Source organism: Protopterus annectens, chromosome 13.part0, assembly GCF_019279795.1.
Source record: "Protopterus annectens isolate FY-2018-M chromosome 13.part0, PAN1.0, whole genome shotgun sequence".
Lineage (NCBI taxonomy): Eukaryota > Metazoa > Chordata > Ceratodontiformes > Protopteridae > Protopterus > Protopterus annectens.
The window spans coordinates 54,991,597-55,014,775 of NC_056747.1; the positions used below are offsets into that span (position 1 = coordinate 54,991,597).

The following is a 23,179-nucleotide window of genomic DNA, read 5'->3' on the forward strand; positions in this document are numbered from 1 at the left end:
CTGATTCTCTGACATGACTATTGCATGCTTTAATATGGTCTGGATTCCCATGGCCTTAAATAAAACAAAACAGATACCCCAAACCTACAAATGTGCAAAGGAAAGGTACAGACGAATAGTAAAAGCACTAAAATAATTAAAATTACTAGCAAATAAGACTGAAAAATCAAGAATGTGACCTTAAAAGGCCACCATGTAGTAGAATTTCTTGTTTCAGATTACAAAACATAGTGAGCATCTAAAACGGTGTAAGAACAAAAAAGAATATGGAGCAAACTTAATATATATGAGGGTCTTAAACAACTTGTGTCAACGTGTAAGCGAATATGAGACCTACTCTGGTTCTTCTTAGGAAATATGATGCTACTTAAAGAAATCCTGAGCAGGAAAAGGGACAAATAAGGAGGGGAGATTCAACTGTGATGAGTTTTTATTATACTAACCTCTCCTTAAGGGTCTACTATTAGGATAAGTGTGTTAAATGCAATCATACATTCTGTGCATTTTATGTCTTTAAGAGTGGTATGTTATGAGACAAGACCCAAATGACATAAAGACAGCACATGATATGACAACTCCAGCCAATGTGAAAGCTGTTGTAATCTTTTTTTTTGGGAGGGGGGTATGCCCAGTTCTTTTTCCATGTTTATTGAAGACCTTTGAACAATTGCAAGTTCACCTACTCACCACAATCTAAGGTCCATTTATTTGGGGTAGAAAAGCAATAAGAAACAGTAGACAAGTTTGAAGATGGGTTTGCGCCTTGATTAGTTATCTAAGCCTCCTAAACCTTTGACAGAAAAGGGTGAAATTCATGTTAAGAGTGGCAGGGAATCATGTGAACATGAACACTGAATATGCTATATTCAGGTCATTAGGAGATGCTAAAACAGCATCTGAAAAAAAACACTGCTTTACAAAAAATGAAGGAACAAGGCAGAACAAAATAAAGAGTTCTTGACTAAAGAATGGAACTGTTTGCTTAAAGGTTCTAGACTAACAGTGAGGGAGAACCAGTGTTTTCCATGTCTGTATATGTTTTGAACTGGCTGTTAGCAAAATACTTGAGCTTTTGTCATACTAGAAGCAATGAAAAGTGCCATTGATCCACTATTTAAGAGTCATCAGTGAGTGTCAAGACATTACATTTAGAAAACTGACTCCACTTTAGCCTATGGCCTTCTGGAAAGTCTCGTGCCAAATATCGGTACTGGTAATAATGATTGTAAACCCAATGGATTACGCTTGAAACAAGATTTAAACTGTATGCTGAGAGCATGCAGAACTTCTGTACAACCTACATTGGCCAACTTTTTTCAGCTCACCTTCGAAAACATTACACCTTGTGTGTACAGACTCAGACGTAACACATATGATGATGTTAGCAGAACAGACCAGACGTAAGAAAGCAACATCTAAGGATGCACTGTTGGCAGAGAAAGAGAAAATAAACATTGCTTTTATGGAGGTCGGATGATGCTGATGAAATATGTGAGGAAAGACGGGCATAAGTTTTTTTGTTTCAGTCTGCAGCTTTACTACATAAAAGAATTCAAAGGGACAATTACTATTGTAACAGATGAAGAAATAAAGGCCAATTACTACTGCAACAAATAAAGAAGTAAAAAGCCAATTACTGTTGTAACAAATAAAGAAATAAAAGGGCCATTTACTTTGTAAAAAATCCAAACCAAGCCACCTCCACCTCCAGCCAGTGATCATTATATAAAACCCAGACATCATTATAGTAGTGGTGGAAAGTGGTTTTAATACAGACCTAAGTTTTGAGAATTTACCAGCAGGTAACAGTTTCACTGACAGATTGTGAGTCAAATATGTATACCTAAAATGACTGGAAATAAACTGTTATGTTTAATCCGTCACACAAAATAAAACTATTAGTGATGCACCAACAGATTATCTGCAAAATAATGTATAAATTATTATGGAAAAATGTGCTTTAAACAAAGTCAGTTCCTTTACAAGTATAAAGGAATATGGACATTTACATGAATATTAACCTGTATGAGGAAATGTTTCATTTGTGCAATGCTGAGCCCTCTGACACCTCAGTGCTGTTACTCTGTTAGTTGGAGATACGATAATTTCAGAGTAGCCATGGTAGTTATTTTCCACATGAGGAATTATTGTACATTCTCAAATGGATTACACTGTGAACACAAGATGAGTGTTGGACAGTTTCAAATCAGGAAATTAAATACAGGAAGAAAGGCCCTTCAAGTATGCCTAAGCTGAATTATGTGGCATTTGCTCATCAGTCATTTATATTTTCTTGGTTGTTTACAGGAATCTTAAGCTGGTTTTGAGTCAGGAGACCCTTCAACTCACTATTAATTGATCTAACTTTTTGTGAAGAATCTGCCAGTGTTTAAGCTGCTGCATTGATAAACTGAACTCCAATTCTTTGAATCTACCATGATCTTTGTATTTTATTTATATGGCTTCAGAAAGCCAGTCCATTTATATGATTCTTCTGGGCTATGCACTGATTAACTCCTGTAAAATACTATTCATATGTCATCCACGTTGAATACTGTGTATGCAATGACCTGGAGTATTTCAGGTTCCCATATAAAACACACAGCTGTTCACATACATCCAGATTTGACTTGTAGTATTTCCGATCCCAGTATATAACAAATAGTTGTTCACACACCTCTGGATTTGGCTTGATCCCTCACTCTCTGTCACCTGGCATCCAGATCTATAACAAGTTGTTTTCAGAGGAGACCACACAATTTCTGACCCACGAATCAGATGCTGCCAATGCCAAAAACATTTTTATCTGAAAATAAGAACATGTGTCTGTAGTTATTATTCTTCTAAGTGCTGTTCCAGCCTATGTTCAGCTCAAATTATGGTCAGTAAAATATATGGATCCATAGTCATCCCAGAAGCCACTGCATTTTTTTTCCTTTTATGGTTATTTTTTCTGTCTGATCCCAAAAACGGTTAAATACTGCCATGGCTGCTACCACCAATTTCGTCCACTTTATGAAAGAAAAGCACCGTCAAGGTCTGGCCGTTGTTAGACAACTGTCACAGGAATTTTCTCATTGAGCCCCATTGTTTCAATTTGCATGCCTGGTAGGTCCTAACAAGTGGGCAGTGGGGTAGTGTGAAGACTTCCTATCAGAAGTCATCGGCAAAGTTATCCCCCCACCAGTCTTATCCCATCAAAAACCTATGCACCTGTCCTCATGTAATCTTTATTTTCACCCCTCTCTACTCACTTGGTTGGTCCACTACCCAGATTGCTAATTAAATGCAGTTTGTTTGGGTTATAATTACCCCCCCCCCCAAAAGCTGGTCCGCAGACCACTGCATTTCATTTATCAAAGGTAGCTGAATCCCATTGATGAATTCCTTTCTCATTTCTTCACAGACTTATTTATAGCTCTACTGCCTTTGCCTGCTTAGAACCTATCCTTAATTAGCATGTGGTAAGGTTTCCCTTGGGCTGTACAAATCTAATTATTGTATCAGCTTTAGTGAAAATGCCTTCTTTCAAAGGACCAGCAACCTGAAATAGTCTCTTACCTACACTTAAAATTACAGAGAACTTCAGTCACTTCAAAGAGAAAGTAATGGCCTATCTTTCATCTCTCAGCACCTGCAAATATTTCAAGAGTCTGGATTTATTGTAACCCCTCTCTCTGTCTCTCTCTCTCTCTGTCTCTCTCTCTCTCTCTCTCTCTCTCTCTCTCTCTCTCTCTCTGTCTCTCTCTCTCTCTCACTTTGATTTTCCTTCTATAAGCACTCTTTCAGCTGTAACATTTGTTTACACCAGTTATCCACACTATCTTCATTTTTCTTTCGTTTTCTACCTTACTTAAAACTTGGAAAGCGTAATTACATAACTTTTCTAAGAAATCCTCTTTAGTTTTTCTTGCCTGTTCAGATGGTATTCAGTGAATTGTACTGAGTCTGAGTTATGTAACTGTATATGATTGTCTGTTTCTATAACATTACAAATATAGACTTGTATAACTCTTTGAGCCCTGTGTGTGTGTGTCCTCTAAATCTGGCACATTTGTGTCTGTCTCAGGTAATGCCTGTAAAGGTTTTTAACCAGTCATTCTACCTTCTTATCAAATAAATAAATAATTACACATGTAGTGACACGCAGGTAGACCAAATAACTGCCAGCCATGGTACATCTTTGCTGTTAGACAGGCCATCCAACAACAACAACTACCTAGTTCCTTATGTACACTCCATTCATGATAATTTAGGAATTATACAGTGGCCCAAAAACTGCAACATTAAATTATCTTAATATGTTGATGTTCTAGGTATATTCTGTCGGGAGCACTACTGAATCTCAACCGTTTGAAATCTCGAATTTCAAAAGCTCGAGACCATGTAGCCGAAACCCCACATTACCGAAAGACCAGAAGCGTGAAATTCAAAATCCCAATGTTAAGGGATTTTGAATTAGCACTTCTGGTGTTGTGGTTCAGGTAAGTATGTGTGTGTAAGTGAGTTTGTGAGGGCTTTAGTGTGTGTAAGTGTGTGTTGTGACTGTGGTGTGTGTGTGTGTGTGTGTGTGTGTGTGTGTGTGTGTGTGTGTGTGTGTGTGTGTGTGTGTGTGTGTGTGAGTGTGTGTGTGTGTGTGTGTGAGGAGGTGTAATGTGTGGGTGTGAGTTTGCCTTGTGTGTATGTTTGTGCGATCTCGGAGTTAGAATATTAAAGTAGGGGGTTGTGGGGGGTGCAGGGGGGCAAAGCCCCCCTGCTTATCTTTAGTGTAGGGTGGTTTGTTTGGTTATGGGGGGGGGCTGTGTGTATGTTTGTGTTTGTGCTGTATGTATGTAGTACTGTCGCGATTTTGAATTTCGCGGTTTTAATATTTTGGTAATGTGGGGTTTTGGGCTTATAGTCTCGGTATTTAGGTCTTCGGGATTGTGTTATTTCGGGATTCAGTAGTGAATCCATTCTGTCACATGATACTTGAAAATGTACGACAATTATCTGTGGTCCAGTTTCTTCTTACAGTCCTGAACTATATGCTCCTGATGGCCTACAAGCCGTACCAAAGGTTTTGCTTTCAGCTGAGAGTTAAAGAACCCATGTATAGATACTAGCATATACCCCAAGCTATGTGGTGGCCTTATGCATACCAAGGCTATGGAACACTGCAGGACAATGTCCATGGTGAAATACCAACAGGAGTAAGCCTGTCATCATGGCTTGCTGGTGGGCATAGGTGGTTGTGTTTCTCAAAAGTTACATTTAGTGAGTTTTTGGAGATGCAGCTCTTTGACAATATCACTAGAGACAATTTTGTGCAATTATAATTTAAGATGAGACAAAGTAATAGAGGCCCAGTAAAATATAATAATTTAATTTTACATTAGTCATAGTAAGAAGGACCAGGAGATTAGCACACTTAACAATGTGGCATATAAAGGTTTGATAAGTTAGTTTTACATAAGGGAGGGTAGTGAGCATCAGCTTGAATAGACAGTCATATGTGTACAGTAGAGGGACTATCTTAGCAATGCACTTGCATTAACACCATATGCAAGATACTTTTATAATGAACCTGCGTAACACTGGTCTGTAGCAGCTTTATATGGTGATGGTGAACCTATTTGTACATCTGTGTGTATGTCTTCTACAACAGAGAATGAAACTTCTACAGACTTGCTGTACATTTCTCAATGAAAGTAAAGCCCCTTCTTCTTGAAGCTGTATATATTCCAGAGGTCCGCTTAGCAATATAAATGAAAAAGCATCGATCTAAATTAACATACAGGACAGCAAACAGTACATTCTGTTCTCAAACTGCTTTGGGGTTGACATATAGTTAGAGTTCATGAGGCACATCTGTTTATGTTCTGTTTTCATTTGGCTAAAAAAAAGGGCCTGTAGTTTCAGGGAATCACTGAATAAATTCAAAGACATTCAAACTACTCTATCAGCTTTGGTTTTTAATAGCATGTTTGTACATACTTGTGGGACAGTGAATGCTGACTCACAGCTTAACTTAAGAAGACTTGTATTTACACTCTGAGATATTTGCTGAATAGATTTTACTAAGGAAAACTTGTATTTACATTCTCAGATTCATGTGGAATAGTTTGCTATTAGATATATTTCTATGTATGTATATGAAACCACTGTTTGATACTATGCAAATAAATACAACTAGGACACATTACCCATCTTTAAATTTCAGACCACCACATCCTATCACTAAAACAAACTTATGAATAATATATTTTAACTGCATCATTCAGTATGTCTTCCCAAGGTGCAGACACTCAGCAGACAGTGTTCTTACTGTTATCACATGACTACTCTCTCTCTGCTAAAAATGCCAGATGAAATGTATCTTGATGCATTTGTGAAGCCTGCGTTATGCGGTAAGAAGGTAGCATGTTAATATGGAGTAGGTATGTATTAATTTTAACTGCTTTCATTATATTTCTCATCTCAGCTTCCCTTACCTTCATATTTTTTCTTTTGTCTCAATGACACTTTTTGTCAGAGCGTAGTCACAAATTTACTTAATCAGTATCAGTTTAACATATTTCACACTCTGTGTTGTTTTTGAACTCAGAATATCTGATGTAGATTAAAAACCAGTTAATAAGTCACCCTTTCATTGACCAGTAGCTGAAGGGTCTATATTAGATAATCGAACTTTCAAAAGTTCGACTGTCATATGGTGGACACCATATGATCGAACTTTTAAAAGTTTGAAAATCTAATAAAAAATAATAAACTATACTAATAACCTACCTGAACATTTTAAGCAAGCCCCTCTGTACCCCCCACATCCCCCGGTCTTTAAATATACCAACTCCGAGATCGCACTACAGTGCAGAAAAAGGAAATCTCATTCTTCACTGTACGGAGATCTCCGTTAAAACATTCGAACTTTCAAAAATTCAGTCATATGGTGTCGACCATATGACAGTCGAAGTTTTGAAAGTTTGATCATCTAATACAGCCCCAAACTGAAGTAGTCACGTTTTTGTGTCATTTTTATTTATTTGTGAATGTCCATATACTACGCATATATCTACCTGTGATAATACCCTGCACATAACTTCCATTTTCCCATATATATTGCATATGTTGTCCTTATCTGCATTATTTTCCTTTGTGCATCATTGGATCATTGTAAGTAAAAACTGATGTGCAGAATTACAGTTCCCAAACAAACAAGCAAGTAATCAAATAAACACATCAGATGTTAGCTCTGCTTTAAGGAACAAAACAATATCTGACTGAAAGCATACAGAAATGTAGGCAGCAGGTAGGTGGATGCTAATGCTATCCTGGATAACATTTGTATCAACCTACCTGTTGCCTACATTTCTGTATGCCTGTCCTATTTCTAATTTACCTACAGTCCACCCTGACAAACTAGAGCAATGCTATAATAATATAGCCAAATATGCTTCCATAAGCCATACTCCAGACATCTCTGTATTGGTCTATTCGACCTGAATTGGCTTTAGCTACCTCACCTCCTCAGCTATTCTCAACTTCAATTTGCACACAGATTGGTCGTTCACCCTTACAAATGCCCTTCCCTAAGCAGAGTACTACAACTGCACTCCACCTATAGAGCTCTCTTCTTTACTGACAAACATCTCCTCTCAGTTGAAAAAGCTCACAACAAACTAGGAAATGTTCTTTCTTCCAACTGCATATCAAAATCCAGGAATTCAGTCATCCCTCCAATTATCCTCCTCAACACAAATGTATTGAAAGATAATTAAACCTGTTTCTGCTTGATTCCTGGCTATGCCCTTGCTCTTCCCCAGGGTAAGTCATTCCTAAACTCCCTCTCCTCTCCTGTGTACACATACATGTCAGTGACTATTTATTCTCCCTTCTTTTTTCTTTTTCTGTCTCCTTCTCTTCTTACGACAAAATAAGTTCATTTTAACAAAGAAGAATTTTTGGACGACGAACAAGTAACAAGAGAAGGTTAAGGAGAGTCTTGAGTGAAACAGCAGCATAAAGCAATTGTTGTAATGTGGTCTAGGAGGGATGATTTAAATAAATGAATATTAGGTTGATTTATGGACAGTAGGCGCAAGCTTAGAGCATGCCTAGTCCGTGATATTTGCAGCAAAGTGAAGGTGTATAAGGTTATCACTAGCAGGATGCAAGAGCACCTGATTTATTTTTGTTTCTCTCTGTTATCACTTTGTGTCTAATGGTGTATGATTTGCAGAATGATAATCCCAGACTGCTTCCTGTGTGGATTTATTAGTCTGAGTCTTCCATCTTTGTACTCATCCTTAGAGTTACCATTATTTATCTATTTATTTTACATTTGGTGGCCGGGCTAGTCTAGCTGGATACATGTCCATTTTCAGTAGAGGCCCGGGGAGAAAAGCTCCACTACCAAACTATACAATTTAGTAAATGTGCAAAGCTTATACATATAAAAAACAAGTGAAACAATCGAATAAATCTGCGGAACCCCTTTGCATCAGATTTTGCTACAATATGTGAGTGACATGCATAGTTAAGATACTTAAAAGACAGTATTTGTTAACTCATTTGTCCCTGATATGAACCCAAGAGGAGGATAATCACAGATCAATTTTTTTTTTTTTAAGAAAAGCTACATTTTTTATATTTATATATGCCATCCTTTTGTCTCTGCGTCACCAGGCATTTGGTCATCCTGAGAGTTACCATCCTTTTGTCTGTGCACCACCAGGCATTTGGTCATCCTTAGAGTTACCATCACCAGGCATTTGGTCATCCTTAGAGTTACCATCACCAGGCATTTGGTCATCCTGAGAGTTACCATCCTTTTGTCTGTGCATTACCAGGCATTTGGTCTTCCTTAGAGTTATCATCACCAGGCATTTGGTCATCCTGAGGGTTACCATCCTTTTGTCTGTGCACCACCAGGCATTTGGTCATCCTTAGAGTTATCATCACCAGGCATTTGGTCATCCTTAGAGTTACCATCACCAGGAATTTGGTCATCCTTAGAGTTACCATCCTTTTGTCTGTGCATCACCAAGCATTTGGTCATCCTGAGAGTTACCATCCTTTTGTCTGTGTATCACCAGGCATTTGGGCATCCCTAGAGTTACCATCCTTTTGTCTGTGCATCACCAGGCATTTGGTCATCCTTAGAGTTACCATCACCAGGCATTTGGCCATCCTTAGAGTTACCATCCTTTTGTCTGTGCATCACCTGGCATTTGGTCATCCTGAGAATTACCATCCATTTGTCTATATATCACCAGTCATTTGGTCATCCTTAGAGTTACCAGCCTTTTGTCTGTGCATCACCAGGCATTTGGTCATCCTTAGAGTTACCAGCCTTTTGTCTATGCATCACCAGGCATTTGGTCATCCTTATAGCTATCATCCTTTTGTCTCTGCATCATCAGGCATTTGGCTATCCTTAGAGTTACCCTCCTGTTTTCTCTGCATCACCGGTCATTTGGTCATCTTTAGAGTTACCATCCTTTTGTCTCTTCATCACCAGGCATTTGGTCATCCTTAGAGTTACCATCCTTTTGTCTCTGCATCACCAGGCATTTGGCACAATTGAACTGAACTCCCATTTTGGACCATGACTGCAGTCTCCCTACATCTCTCTTCATGAGTGGTCCTTCATCTGTCACCACCTTTCAAGCCTGGTTTCTCATGCAAAGAGATAAATCCAGGCTTCCATGGCCTGCATGAGGTCTGAGGCAGACATAATGAATGTAGATGCTCAGAAAACTAAGACTATGTGACACCACGGGAAACTTGCAACCCCTTCAGTACCTTCCCTTATTATTTTCTCTCACATACACATACCTTTCTTCAGTTCCATGATATATTATCAGATCTGTACCCCACCACAGAGTTGGTTAACCACTCCTGTCCTTTTAATTTTACAGGAAACCTGCAAATGGATCACAATTATAGGCCTATGTCTGTCAAGTTCTGCAAAGATCCAATTAAAGTATCTGTTCAGTTTAGTTTCACAGAGTTTCCCGAAGTAACTTTATGCTGAAATTCATTGCACGACAAATTCTGCTCCGGCTATTTTGGAAAACTTGATTTCAGTATTTCTTGCGGTGTTTTGCTTACCTCTTAAGTCAGGCTTTCTAATCTGTAGTTCCCTGGGCTGCTCCACACACTGCACTGACAGACTTGTACCATTGTGACATCTTTAAACTCATGCCTTAAGGCACTTTTGAATATCTCTGTCATACCAGGAATATAATAACTTTGATTACCCAAGCTTATCTGAATTGTTGATATAGCTTTATTTTATTATTTCTTTTATTTTTTTACATTTGCTTACCAGGAAGTGTCTTATGGGGCCAGGAACCCATTTTCAGTGGAAACCCTGGGAGAAAAGCTCCATAATACAGTAACTGATACAAAGGTATTACATGAGTATGAAAGTACAGGTTATAATATAACCAGTTAACATGCATACAATTTATTTATTTATTTATTTTACATTTGTTGACCGGGATGAGTTAGACTGAGCTGAGATAGCCCTTTTTCAGCGGAGGCCTGAGGAGAAAAGCTCCAGATCGAGAAAAAGCAAAGAAGAATAAACATTTTACATTTACATTTTAACAAATGCAACATGTAGTCACGACATGAATTATATGACAGCAACAAAGCTGATAAATCTGAGTAAGGAAACTACATAGGAATTACATAAGTGAGAATGTACACAGGTTTTAGTAGGACAAGTCAACATAGCTAAAAAAGCGAGAGAAAAAAAAAAGCAAATACATTTTACATTTACATTTTAACAAATTCAATATGTAGTTACAACATAAATTATATGACAGCATCCTAGCTGTTCAAACTGAGTAAGGGAACTAAAGATGGGAATAAGAATAACGTAGGTAAGAAAAATGAAGATGCAAGTATAGTTAGTCAATAGATGTACAGGAACATAGCCAATAACTGCTGAGGTGTTCTTTGAGGATTAGCTTGAATCTGGGAGTAACTGTGGTGTTTAGAATGTGTTGTGGGATTGAGTTCCAGGTTTTAGATATTTTATTGGAGACTAGGAACTCCCCAAAGGTGTTGTTGGCCTTAGTGACTTTTAATAGAAGTTTCTCAGAGGATCTTAAGGTTCTGCAGTTAGTAGTGGCCTGAACTAGGTCTTTAAGTGTAGGACAGTTTTCAGGTTGGTATGGGCCATGGTTAGTTGGTGCAGGGGTAGTAGTTTAGGTAATTCAGTCGAATTGAGTTCATGTAGCACAGTACAGTGGTATGATCTATGTGGTTGGTTTGTGGCAAATTTGGCAATTTTATTGCAACAGGCCTCATCCACATTCTTAACTTAAAGGATTTAATGTTAATGTTTTACTTTTAGACAGCTTGAACTTTTTGGCATTAACTTAGAAGTTAGTAGCATAAACGTTTGAGTTCGGTATTTCTTGCCTGATATGCCTTTTGTGTGTCAGTTAGTTCTCTGTTTGGACGGATGGCCTTCTGCCTTCTTCTTTGACATTAGCATACCGTATTTGTACACTTTAGTTGTCTCCAAAACCAGGAAAGCACCTTTTTTTCTGGAAAATTTCTCCCTAGGAGGACAACCCACTGAATAAAGTATAAATACATAAAATAATAAATAAGTAATAAATAATTGCAGATATGATTGTTCAACTTTAATTTTAACTTCACAAAGGATTTGCTGTGTCACTTTTCACGTACACAAAAAGTAGACAACAGTTTTTGTAAGTACCTAAATTGTCTTTTTTGCCATGGAATCAATAGTTATTTGTGAACATTTCAGGCAAAATCCATCGGTAAGTGCAAAGTGTGTGTCTCCTTCCCATTTTCTGTTTAATTTTGGTTTCTTATTACAGGTGACTTAGTGTATGTTTGTACACTTGTGAGTCCTTTAATGTTCTGCTGACTAGGATGTTATATCAATAAATAATATCAGTTTACATTAGAAGTTTTCAGTATAATTTATGATCTGCTCAAATATAAAGTTCTTGTGTTAAATAAAGTCTGGCCAATTCATAACTGTGAACTGAATTTGGCATTGGAGGTCGGCCAGCTGGAGATTTGTAGGTTACCACAGGTTTCCCACAGCTGTGTCTGAGCATAATGAAGGAACAGTCTCATGGCAGGTTTTCTAAAGCACTGTAATGGACAGGAGGTGCTTCCTTGGGTATTTCTGCAGATGTGCTGAACTATAACTATATTGGGAGGACATTTTGCAACATGTGGCACAAGTATTGTGAATGTGACCTTCACCCTGTACAGCTTTGGGATCTCTGATTCTCAGTATAACAGTTGTATGTGATTTCATCTAATGCGGTCCCTTCCTTAGATATTTTAGCTGTACAATCCCCCTGCTAAGTTATATGTATATGGGACTGTTTCAATTATCTTTTCAAAGAACTCAAGAAAGGCTTTGTGTATCCATAAAGGATACAGTGACTGCATGTAAGTATACATAAGCTAGTTCTGTAATTAAAAAATTATGCATGTAATTAAAAAGAAAGAATAACAAATATTTAATGTTATGATCTTGCATCTTTGGCGATGTTAATTTAATCCTGGCTAGAGTTATGCTGTAAAAGCAGGATCTGTGCTCGCATTGAGAAAGGCTGTCTGTAATTACTATAATCTGTACTACAGCTCTTATGCATTTGCCATTGAGGTTTATGTAATTTGAGATTAAAGATAATGTTACAAACAAACTGTTTGGATTTAAATTTTGTCTTCCATGTTTTCTTCCTTTTATTAAGCAAATCAGAAGTGACCTTCAGGACTGGAGTCCCAGACATAAACTGTACTGCCGTGGTTTTCCACCAGGGCAGCAGAGATCTTCGGAGAGGCGAAGGGCTGTTAGGCCAGTTTAATCATGGGTGCTCAGAGCCTCATCAAAGTACTGCTTGGATGTACAACATTACTGTATTTCTCCACTGAACAGATCTTAGGGCAGTTTGAAGGAAACCTTCAGGTGGACAGTTTTACAGACCAAGATGACAAACAGCCTTCAAGTCGAGTCAGAAGACGAGGACAGGACACTCTAAGAGGGTATGTTTTCGATATGATTTATTTTGCATATCATGATGTCCATGATTTCTACATAGTGTTACAGCTCCATCTGACACAGTGGAACCCATTGCATTTCTCCATATACTCATTATTGCATCTCTTTCCAAATCATCTTGCAGGGGTACACATATAAGAGTTGTAAAAGTAAAAATGTGAATTTACATGTCAGACTTGTAGATTTTAAAATGAATAACTGCTCTGTATACTGATTTATATGCATGTGGTATGGCCTAGTATAATATTACCTAAATATCAATCTAGCTATTGCATTGTCCACTAACATCAACTTGTGGCCCTTGCTACCCTTTGGTACGTGAGCCAAGCACATATATGTGGACGTGAAATGTACTTACTTGTGATCCAAGGGCCATGTAACTATGTAGTAATGTACTGCTTTAGTCTAGTAACTATAACACCAACACAGCATGTACTCCCCTGTTTTCACACACTCCCTATTTAATTATTGTTATGCCAGGGTCACACAGGGGAAAATGAGAGCGTCCTCCTCACTTTGCCAAAGCTCTATAACCTCAAGGTGGTGAAATTTAATAGGAGGGTGTGTGTCAGCACAGCTCCAATGAGGGGGGAGCAAACATTAGGTTGGCTGATGTGAGTGCAACCCACTTCTGCATGTTGTGTATGTGTGTGTGTGTGTGTGTGTGTGTGTGTGTGTGTGTGTGTGTGTGTGTGTGTGTGTGTGTGTGTGTGTGTTGTGTGTGTGTGTGTGTGTGTGTGTGTGTGTGCGTGCGTGTGTGTGTGTGTGTGTGTGTGTGTGTGTGTGTGTGTGTGTGTGCATGTGCGTGTGTGTTTGTGTGTGTGTGTGTGTGTGTGTGTGTGTGTGTGTGTGTGTGTGTGTGTGTGTGTGTGTGTGTTTTGTGTGTTTGTATCTGTATATGTTTATGAGTATGCATCTATAAATATATGTATCTCTCTCCATCTCTCTTTCTTTCTCTCTCTCTCTCTCGCTATATATATATATATATATATATATATATATATATATATATATATATATATATATATATAAAAAACGGTTTAAATTTATATTGTTGAATGTCATATGTGCGACGTGCAAAACGTCAGAAGTACAGCTGCAAAGAACACAGTGCCGATTCACCATGTGTTTGAATGGCAAATGAGCGAATGCTTTTTTGACATTCAACACATGGATCAAATGTCAGAAATTGTTTTCCAGCAAATGAGTTTCTACATATGATTCTTCAAAGTTGTCTGTGATTCAGCATTATGGTTCGCGGTAATGGCCGATCGCATAAATATCATTCAGGCATTCAAAGTTAAACTGTATAAAACATATAAACAGGCACTCACACACACACACACACACACACACACACACACACACACACACACACACACACACACACACACACACACACACACCTTACACTGTTTATTTCTTATTTGTTTGAATTTGTTAACTTGGGGTGGAACACTAGTCCAACAGGACCTATTTCAGGTTCAGCTGGGAAGAAATAGATAAAAAAATGTGATTCATAAGATTAGTAAAATACATTCAATATGGTACATTAATACATAAATGAGAAGAGAATGCAAGAAAATATAGTAGTACACTAATCAATAAGGCATAGCAAATACAATAGCAGATAGTATCAGTGACTCCACAGGGCTGCAGTTGTGCTCATGGTAGCTAATCTGAATCAGATGCACTTAATCAAGAAGTTGTGAAAGCACAGAAGGAGCAAGAGGGCCTAAATTCAAATAGTGATAAAACCTCTGGTTGTACCTCTGTGGGAGAGCAGTGGGCTGTCTCCTTTCAGGCCATATCTAAAACTGAGACATAATACGATTTCTGCATGCAGTGTTGGTATGTACTACAGCTGTCTCTGATTTGTGGTTGTTTATATTCTGTACCGCATTTGTGTATGAGCTGTGCTTCAGGGGCCTTATTGGTATAGAGCAGCGTATCACATCTCTAGCAATGCTGTGCACTTCTTCCAGAATTGGAATGGTCCTTATCCCTATAGCTTTCTTCACACTGGTAGTGCGGAATGTGCAGCAGATCTCTGAAACTTGCTCCATCTTTTTTCTTTTTCTCATGATTGTCACCTGCTATCAAAGGGTTCCTATTACATGAGCGAATGTTAGAAATATTGAACGCTCATTTGTCGGACCCAAATGCACAAAACCACAGAATATTGAAGGAACGGATCAGCAATTTTTTTCCCGGGGAAAAAAATTTGCTGGGTCATTCTCCGGACTTTGCTGTTTTCTTCACTGTGGTGCGATCTTAGAATTCGTATATTTAAGTTGGGGGGTGGGTGGGGGGGAACAACCCCAGCCCCCATATCAAGGGTGTTGGGGGTTGGGACTTTATTTTGCTTTTACATTCTTTTTTTTTGGATCAGCAAATTTTTTTCTCAGGGAAAACATTTGCTGATCCATTCCTTCGAAATTTTGTGGTTTCGTGCATTTGGGTTCGATAATAGATCGTTCGCTATTTCTGGAGTTCGATCATGTAATATGAACCCCTGTCAAAGGGGATGTAGCATATGTTTAATGTGCACATCAGTTCATAAGGCTTATACAGAAAGATATGACAAAGCAGGCCTCTGCTGCTGTGAATGTATTAATACTGATGTATGCTCTAGACAAATGCACAACAGGTGGCAACAAAGCTGGCTTGTGAGTGCAGCAGCCATTTCCTTTGCTGAAATCAACAAAATTAAATGGAAAGAAGATAAAAAGCGTTATTTTGCAGTAGGCAGGAAAAACATCATGCTGATCATGGTGGCCAAGTTTGCATCTGACTTCCAAAACAGTCGGGATTAACATACACAAGAAGAAGCAGTGTCTGGACCATTGCCTGAAACTTAATTCCAAGAAATGCAGCATTGTGTCCTTTGGCAAAACTGGGCACCCCTGCACCGACCATGTAGATAACAGTCCTTTGAAAGATGACTTGGTCATTAGGGATGTGGGCGCTTTTGTTGGCAATGAATTATAATTTGATCATCGTGTATCCACTATTGTTAGGAAATCATTTTACCTTGCCAGATTTATCACAAGGAGTATTTCTTCAAGATCTAAAGAAGTTACCACCCATCTCTATTCTTCCATCATTAAGCCCATAATCGAGTATAATGGCCCCTTTGGTATATACCTGTCTATGCATCTGGCCCAGCTTGAGAGACGTCAGCATTTCCTCACTAAGATAATCCAAGACATGACTTTACTGAGCTACTGAGATTTTCTTAAAGCTCTCTCTATTTTCTGTTTCCAACACACTCTTGAGAGATGACTTCTTTCTAATCTACAGACTCTTGAAAGATGACCTCCATCTAATCTATAGAGTTCCAAGAGTCTTGAGGGATCCAGCAAACTCTTGCACATCTGCAAAACTAATAATACCCTAAACTTCCCTGTCAGGCAACCTGAAATTCATGGTAACATAAGCTGGACCCACTGGTGAGATAGATATATCCCGGAGAATCCCTGTTTTATGGAATAGACTTCCTTTGGCTGTAAACCATAGTAGTTTATTGGCACTCTTTAAGTATAACCTGGATGTTTGGATGGGCATTTATAAATATAACCTGGATCTGGCCCCTCAGGTCTGTATTGAAAGAGGCTAGGTAGAAATTTGTCATATTAATGGGTACCTACAATTTCTTGTATTGTGGCTAAGCTACTAATGGTCCTCTGGATCAACAACCTAGTACTGGTCCTTGAACCTATGAATCAGAGCATGGGAATAGTTCTGTTATAAGATTGTACAGAGAAAGTTATAACATTTGCTTCAAGCCTGTTCAATAAAACTGAATATAAAAATTCTGACACAGAGAAACTCCTAGACTTGTCTTAGTAGTGAGAAAATTAGACCACTATGTTATGGTGGTTGCAGGTCACCAGACATTCTGTCTGTGCTAACCTACAAATAAAGGAATTAATGATTATTTTTGAAGGTGTATTCTTTGATGGGCAAACAAATGAAAATATATCAGTGAAAACCACTTTCTGCGAACATGTTTAAAGCTTCTTTTTTTGCAGGGTGAATGCTCCCTCACCCCCCCATGTGGAGGAGACCATCATAATCCCCTAACGTACATATAGCAACTCTACAGTCAGACAACAGTGACGAATGCACAACAGCACATGTTCACTGAAAGCAGCTTTCAGTGATAAAGTCATTATGTGAGAGACCTTGGGACACAGGTGGACAGTAGTCTCTCCTTTGATAATCACATCGCCACAGTGGTCAGGAAATCCTTCTACGTGGCTCACCTCATCACAAAAGGTTTCTCATCCAGAAAAAAAGAGGTAATTGTTCCCGTCTACTCATCACTCATTAGACCCATTATAGAGTACAATGCCCCTTTTGGTATGTACCTCACAAGACATCTACAACAACTGGAAAGGCCACAGAAATACCTCACAAAGAGGATTACTGGCCTCAAACAGATGCCCTATGCAGACCGTCTCAAAAAACTCCAGCTTTACTCCATCGCATATCGCCTACTCAGAGGTGATCTCTGCCTAACATACAAAGCTATGTCATACCCAGAGCTGTTGGACATGCTCCACTTGACGAAATCCCAATCTCTCCGAGCTACACGCTCTAGGGACCTAAACCTTGTCACCACAATAAACAGAACATGCTGGAGGGATAGATTCCTGTCCCAGAGACATCCCATACTCTGGAACAGACTACCTATCTATGTCAAACAGAGCTCCTCATTAGCACTCTTGAAGAAAAATCTTGATGATTGGATGGGAAATAGGAAATTCACCCCGGGGATCACTTCTGTGGCTCTGCTCAACAGGGGCACAGGAAAATAATTTTCTTGGGTGGCGAAAGCCAGGGTACATTTTTGGCTAGGCTTATATATGCCCTAGGGCTAATACCCTAGTACCTACCTATGAACCTATGCTGCTGTCAGTCAATTAATTCAGGCTCAGAAAATGCACACATTCTCAACAGAGATGTCCATAACATCAATATATAGGTTCATAGTACGATACTAAGCCCTTATAAGCCTAGCCAAGAATTTCACTCATGTTCCCACAAAATCAGCACCCGTTTTCCCTGTCCAGCAGGGACACAGGTGGGATCCCAGGGGCATATTTTCTCTTTCCCATCCAGTCATCTGGGTTCCTCTTAAAGAGGGCTAGTGAGGTACTCTGCTTGACATAGAAGAGGAAGTCTATTCCACAGATGGGGATGTTGTAGGGACACAAATCTATCCTGACAACAAGTTCTATTAATGTCACAGACCAGGTTGAAACCTTGCATGTGGGTTGCACAAGTGGAATTTAACTTACGGATATGCAGCAACTCTATCAAGGCTGAGTCTGAGACAACCTTGTATGCCAGACACAGGTCACCTCTGAGTAGTCTCTTACAAGACTGAGTAGAGGGACAGGGCTTTTAGCCTATCTGTATAGAATAGGAGTTTGAGACCCTAGATTTTCCTGGTCAGGAGCCTCTGTGGTCTCTACAACTGCTGCATGTGCTTGCCAAGGTACATGTCGAAGGGGGCATTGTACTCGATAATGGGTCTGATAAGGGAGGAGTAAAGGGATGTTATGACCTCCTTGTTTCTAGATGAAATGCCCTTACTTATGAGGTGTGCCATATAGAAAGCCTTCCGTTCAACAGAGGCAACATGGTGGTGGAAAGTCAGGTTGCTATCAACTTCGGTGGCCAAGTCCCTCACTAGTATATGTTCAAATAGTCAAAGGACACTTGTGAAAAAACACTGAAAGTAATGAAAGAACAGCCGAGGAGTGCTAAAAAAATCCCAGTACTTTATTGTAAGTGCTTTCATTCATCCACACTATACAATGAACTTTTTCAGATAAAATTGTACCCAACATTCAATGCCTTATATAAGGCTCTTAATTAGTTAATAAGTTAATAAAACAATTAACTTGCTTCCTCAAATTGATCAAACTGTTAAGTGCTATAAGAAATGCAATTACAAATGGAATTTAAAATGCTAAAAAGCACAAAGAAATTTAAACACTATAATTCCTTATATAACACAAACAAAATAAGACAAATATAAACCATACTAAAATGTATGTATTATCACGTTATGTCTGTAGACAATGCAATGATAAATAAACAGCCTCCACTTCCTATCTAGATGTTAAGCTAAAAGAGTGAACCAACTTTGACCCCCTTTTTTTAAAAACATAATATCATACATTATATATTATATAGAAAACTGCTACTTAAATGGAGTGGTATCATCACAGTAAAATGTAACTGAATAGCTGTATACACATTTCATACTACATATTACCTATCCAATGATTTTAATTTTAGAATGCATTTAATTGAACTAAATTTATTCAGCCCTGGTGGAACGTGGGCATTGGTCCTTAACTGCCATAATAGTTCACATTCTTCCAACTTCTGTTCCCACGAACCACCTCTAATATTTTTACTTCTTTGATCCATGATAATAAAATGGAATTTATGTTTGGATTGCCTATAACATGCCTTGCCAAAGCATTGACATCTTGCCAGTCTGATATTGGTGTTCGTAAATCTTCTAAGTGCCCATTCTGTTTTTCCTATGTAGAAACCTTGGCTGGCATTGGGCAAGGTAAACTACCCCTGTTGTCTCACAATTAAATCTTCCTTTTACACTGTAGATTTTGTTGAGGATACTAAAACAGTTTCCTACCTTTATAAATTGACATTGGTGGCATCTGCCAAATTTTTTCATACCCCAATTGCCTTTAGGTATTGTGGTCTGCCATTCTAGTATATTCTTCAGATTTGGGCCTCTTCTATATGTTATGTTGGGCTTTCCGTCCAGATTTCTGCACACAGTACTATCTTCCATAACAAGAGCCCAATTTTTAATGATAATATCCTTGATATTTTTTGCATCCATAGAATAGTTAGTTAAGAAACAAAGTCTGGGATTGAACTGTGTGGGAAGATTATTGGAATTTCTATCTTGTGTAGTTAAATCATGTACTACTTCACTATAGATTTTCCACAAGATGGGCTTAAAATGCCCATTGTTCCTTTTTCTATGAACTTCATTAAACAGTTGTTCAAAGAGGTATATCAGACATCCTCTTTTTGTGAACCTATTTTTTAGAAGTTCACATTTGACTTGGAAATCATCATCAGATGAAATCATTCTGGCTGCTCGTACCAATTGTCCTTTTATTACAGCTCTTTTTGGATGAAAAGGATGGTTGCTGCTGAAATGGAGAAAAGCATTAGAATAAGTAGACTTTCTATAAATGGTAGCCTTCTATCTCCTATTCATTGTGTCTTTAGACAATTGTACATCTAAGAATTGAATGGTTTCTATCTCAACCTGGTAGGTAAATTCTAGAAAGTTAGCAAACTTTGTAATGGTATTTAGGAATTCCTCTACTTTTCAAGTGAGCCTTTCCATATAAAAAACATGTCATCTTGATAGCAAGTGTACCAAAAAGTTTTCTCCTTGAACATGGCATTGTTAAATAGGAATTCCTTTTCCCAATAGGCCATCACACAGTTTGCGAACCTTCCACCACAGGGGGAGCCCATGGCTACCCCTGATTTTTGCAGGAAAAATTGGTTATTGAATAAGATGTAGTTATTTTGTAATACCAGTTTGAGTAGTACTATCAAATCAATTTCATTGCTATCCATGCCTTTAATTATTAAAACTGCACATACCCACTGCAAACCTAGTTCCTGGGGTATGACAGTATATAAATCTTTTATGAAGCAACTCTGACCCAAAGAAAACCACTGACTGTGGCACACAAAGAGGCAAATAGCAAAGCAAGTTTTAGTCTTTATTCTAGCACTTCGGTGTCTCCAACTTCAAGGAATATCAAATAGTAAAAAAAATATACACATTTTTATACCACACACAATTAATTACAATCACTTACTAATTAAGCAATAAGCCATCCCTTAAAGTAAACACTTCCAATTTTAGTTCATTATTTAAACCATTAGGCACTAACGTTTTATATTTCAAAATATAGATACTTTCTTTATATAATAACTTACGTATTAATATATTTTCATCATTATATAAACATTCCACAGTTTCTAAAATTGAACCTTGTAATAAAGTAGTGTCACTGTTATGTAACATTTTAAAATGAAAGGCAATTACTTTATCTTCCCTCATATTTCTAATGTCTCTCATATGTTCCATGAATCTGATGCGAAATTCACGTTTAGTCTCCCCTATATAGTATAGTAGACATGGGCACCTTAGTGCATATACCACCCCTTTACTTCTACACGAATAGGTGCCTCTGGGTTCAAATTTATAAATCTTTTATGTCTGCTGTCAAAAAGTTGTGACAAGCATCAAATTCTAAATAGTTTATACCTTCCAAGAAACTCCAGGAATCATGGCAAATTTGCTGTTTTGTATGTATGAGTGGTTTTAATTTACTATTTACATACTAGGCAGAGGCATACGTGATGGATTTACGTCCATTACTATGGGTCGAAAAGGCGGATTGGAGAGGTCCTTATGAATCTTGGGAGATCCAAAAATAACAGGTGTTATGGGTGCAGGCATTGCCGGGTAATGATATGTGTCAATATTCACACAATTCTCCAGAAACAAATCATTGACAATACAATTTACCTGTCTGTATGCACTATTGACCTCACTCAAACTCACTTTTACATAATTGTCACTTTCAAGGATAGCTGACATTTTCTCATGATAATCTATTTCATCCATGAACACAAAACCATCCCCTTTATTGGGCTTCATGATATGTACTTTCTGAAATTCAACAATTCTTTTTCAACCAAAGACATATTTTTATCTACATGGTATATATATATATATATATATATATATATATATATATATATATATATACGGATCTACCTGAGTAGATCGACATGTCATAACACCAACAAAGCGCCAGAAGATCGACAAGGCAGAAGACTGACGGAGGAAGACACCGATGCTGAGAACACTGAGATGGGGAAAGGATGTGTAAGTATGCGGTAATGACGGCCGTTAGGGTCCGAGTAAGGTAAGTGTGCGATGTTGACGGTCTGTAGGGATAGGGGTGGGATAAGTGAGTTAGGGTTAGGGCGCGGGTTAGGTAAGGGTGCGAGTAAGGTAAGTTTGCAATGTTGACGGTCTGTAGGGATAGGGGTGGGATAAGTGAGTTAGGGTTAGGGCGCGGGTTAGGTAAGGGTGCAGTAGTGATATGTTTTTGGGTTAGGGGCGGGTTAAGTGAGTTAGGGTTAGGGCGCGGGTTAGGTGAGTGTGCGATAGTGACGGACCTTAGGGTTAGGGTTTCGTTAGGGTTGTAGATAGTTGTGTATGTAAGGGTTAGTGTTGGTTTGTAAGGATTTTGGTGTGCTTGTGTTGTGTGTGTGGGTTTTGGACAGGGGATTTGTTTTGTTTGTTGTTAAGATGTGTCGAGTGTATGTGGTGTCGTGTTTGTGAACTGTCGATTATGTGGTGTCGGTGAAGTAGTTGTCGGTGTTTAGAACTGTCGATGTAGTCAGGTAGATCCATATATATATATATATATATATATATATATATATATATATATATATATATATATTATAGAAAACTGCTAATTCACTGTAGATGCAAAAAATATCAAGGATATTATCATTAAAAATTGGGCCCTTGTTATGGAAGATAGTACTGTGTACAGAAATTTGGGTGGAAAGCCCAACATAACATATAGAAGAGGCCCAAATCTGAAGAACATACTAGAATGGCAGACCACAATACCTAAAGGTAATTGGGGTATGAAAAAAATTGGCAGATGCCACAAATGCCAGTTTATAAAGGTAGGGAACTGTTTTAGTATCCACAACAAAATCTACAGTGTAAAAGGAAGATTTAATTGTGAGATAACAGCGGTAGTTTACCTTGCCCAATGCCAGCAGTACGAAGGTTTCTACATAGGAAAAACAGAACGGGCACTTAAACAGAGGATTTACAAACACCAATACCAGATTGGCAAGATGTCAACTACCAATGCTTTGGCAAAGCATGTTATAGACAATCCAAACATAAATTCCATTTTATTATCGTGGATCAAATAAGCAAAAATATTAGAGGTGGTCCGTGAGAAGCTGGAAGAATGTGAACTGTTACGGCAGTTAAGAGCCAATGCCCATGTT

General features: G+C 38.2%; 1 protein-coding gene across 1 annotated transcript in view; it reads left to right on the top strand.

The window, feature by feature from the left end:
- LOC122817578 (fibrillin-2-like) overlaps nt 1-23,179 on the top strand; it is an 824,173-nt gene that overhangs the window by 10,375 nt on the left and 790,619 nt on the right. The window contains exon 2 of the mRNA XM_044090614.1: nt 12,738-13,029. Within this exon, the coding sequence (XP_043946549.1) occupies nt 12,854-13,029 (176 nt within the window). The 5' untranslated portion in view covers nt 12,738-12,853. The remainder of the gene's footprint in view (nt 1-12,737; nt 13,030-23,179) is intronic.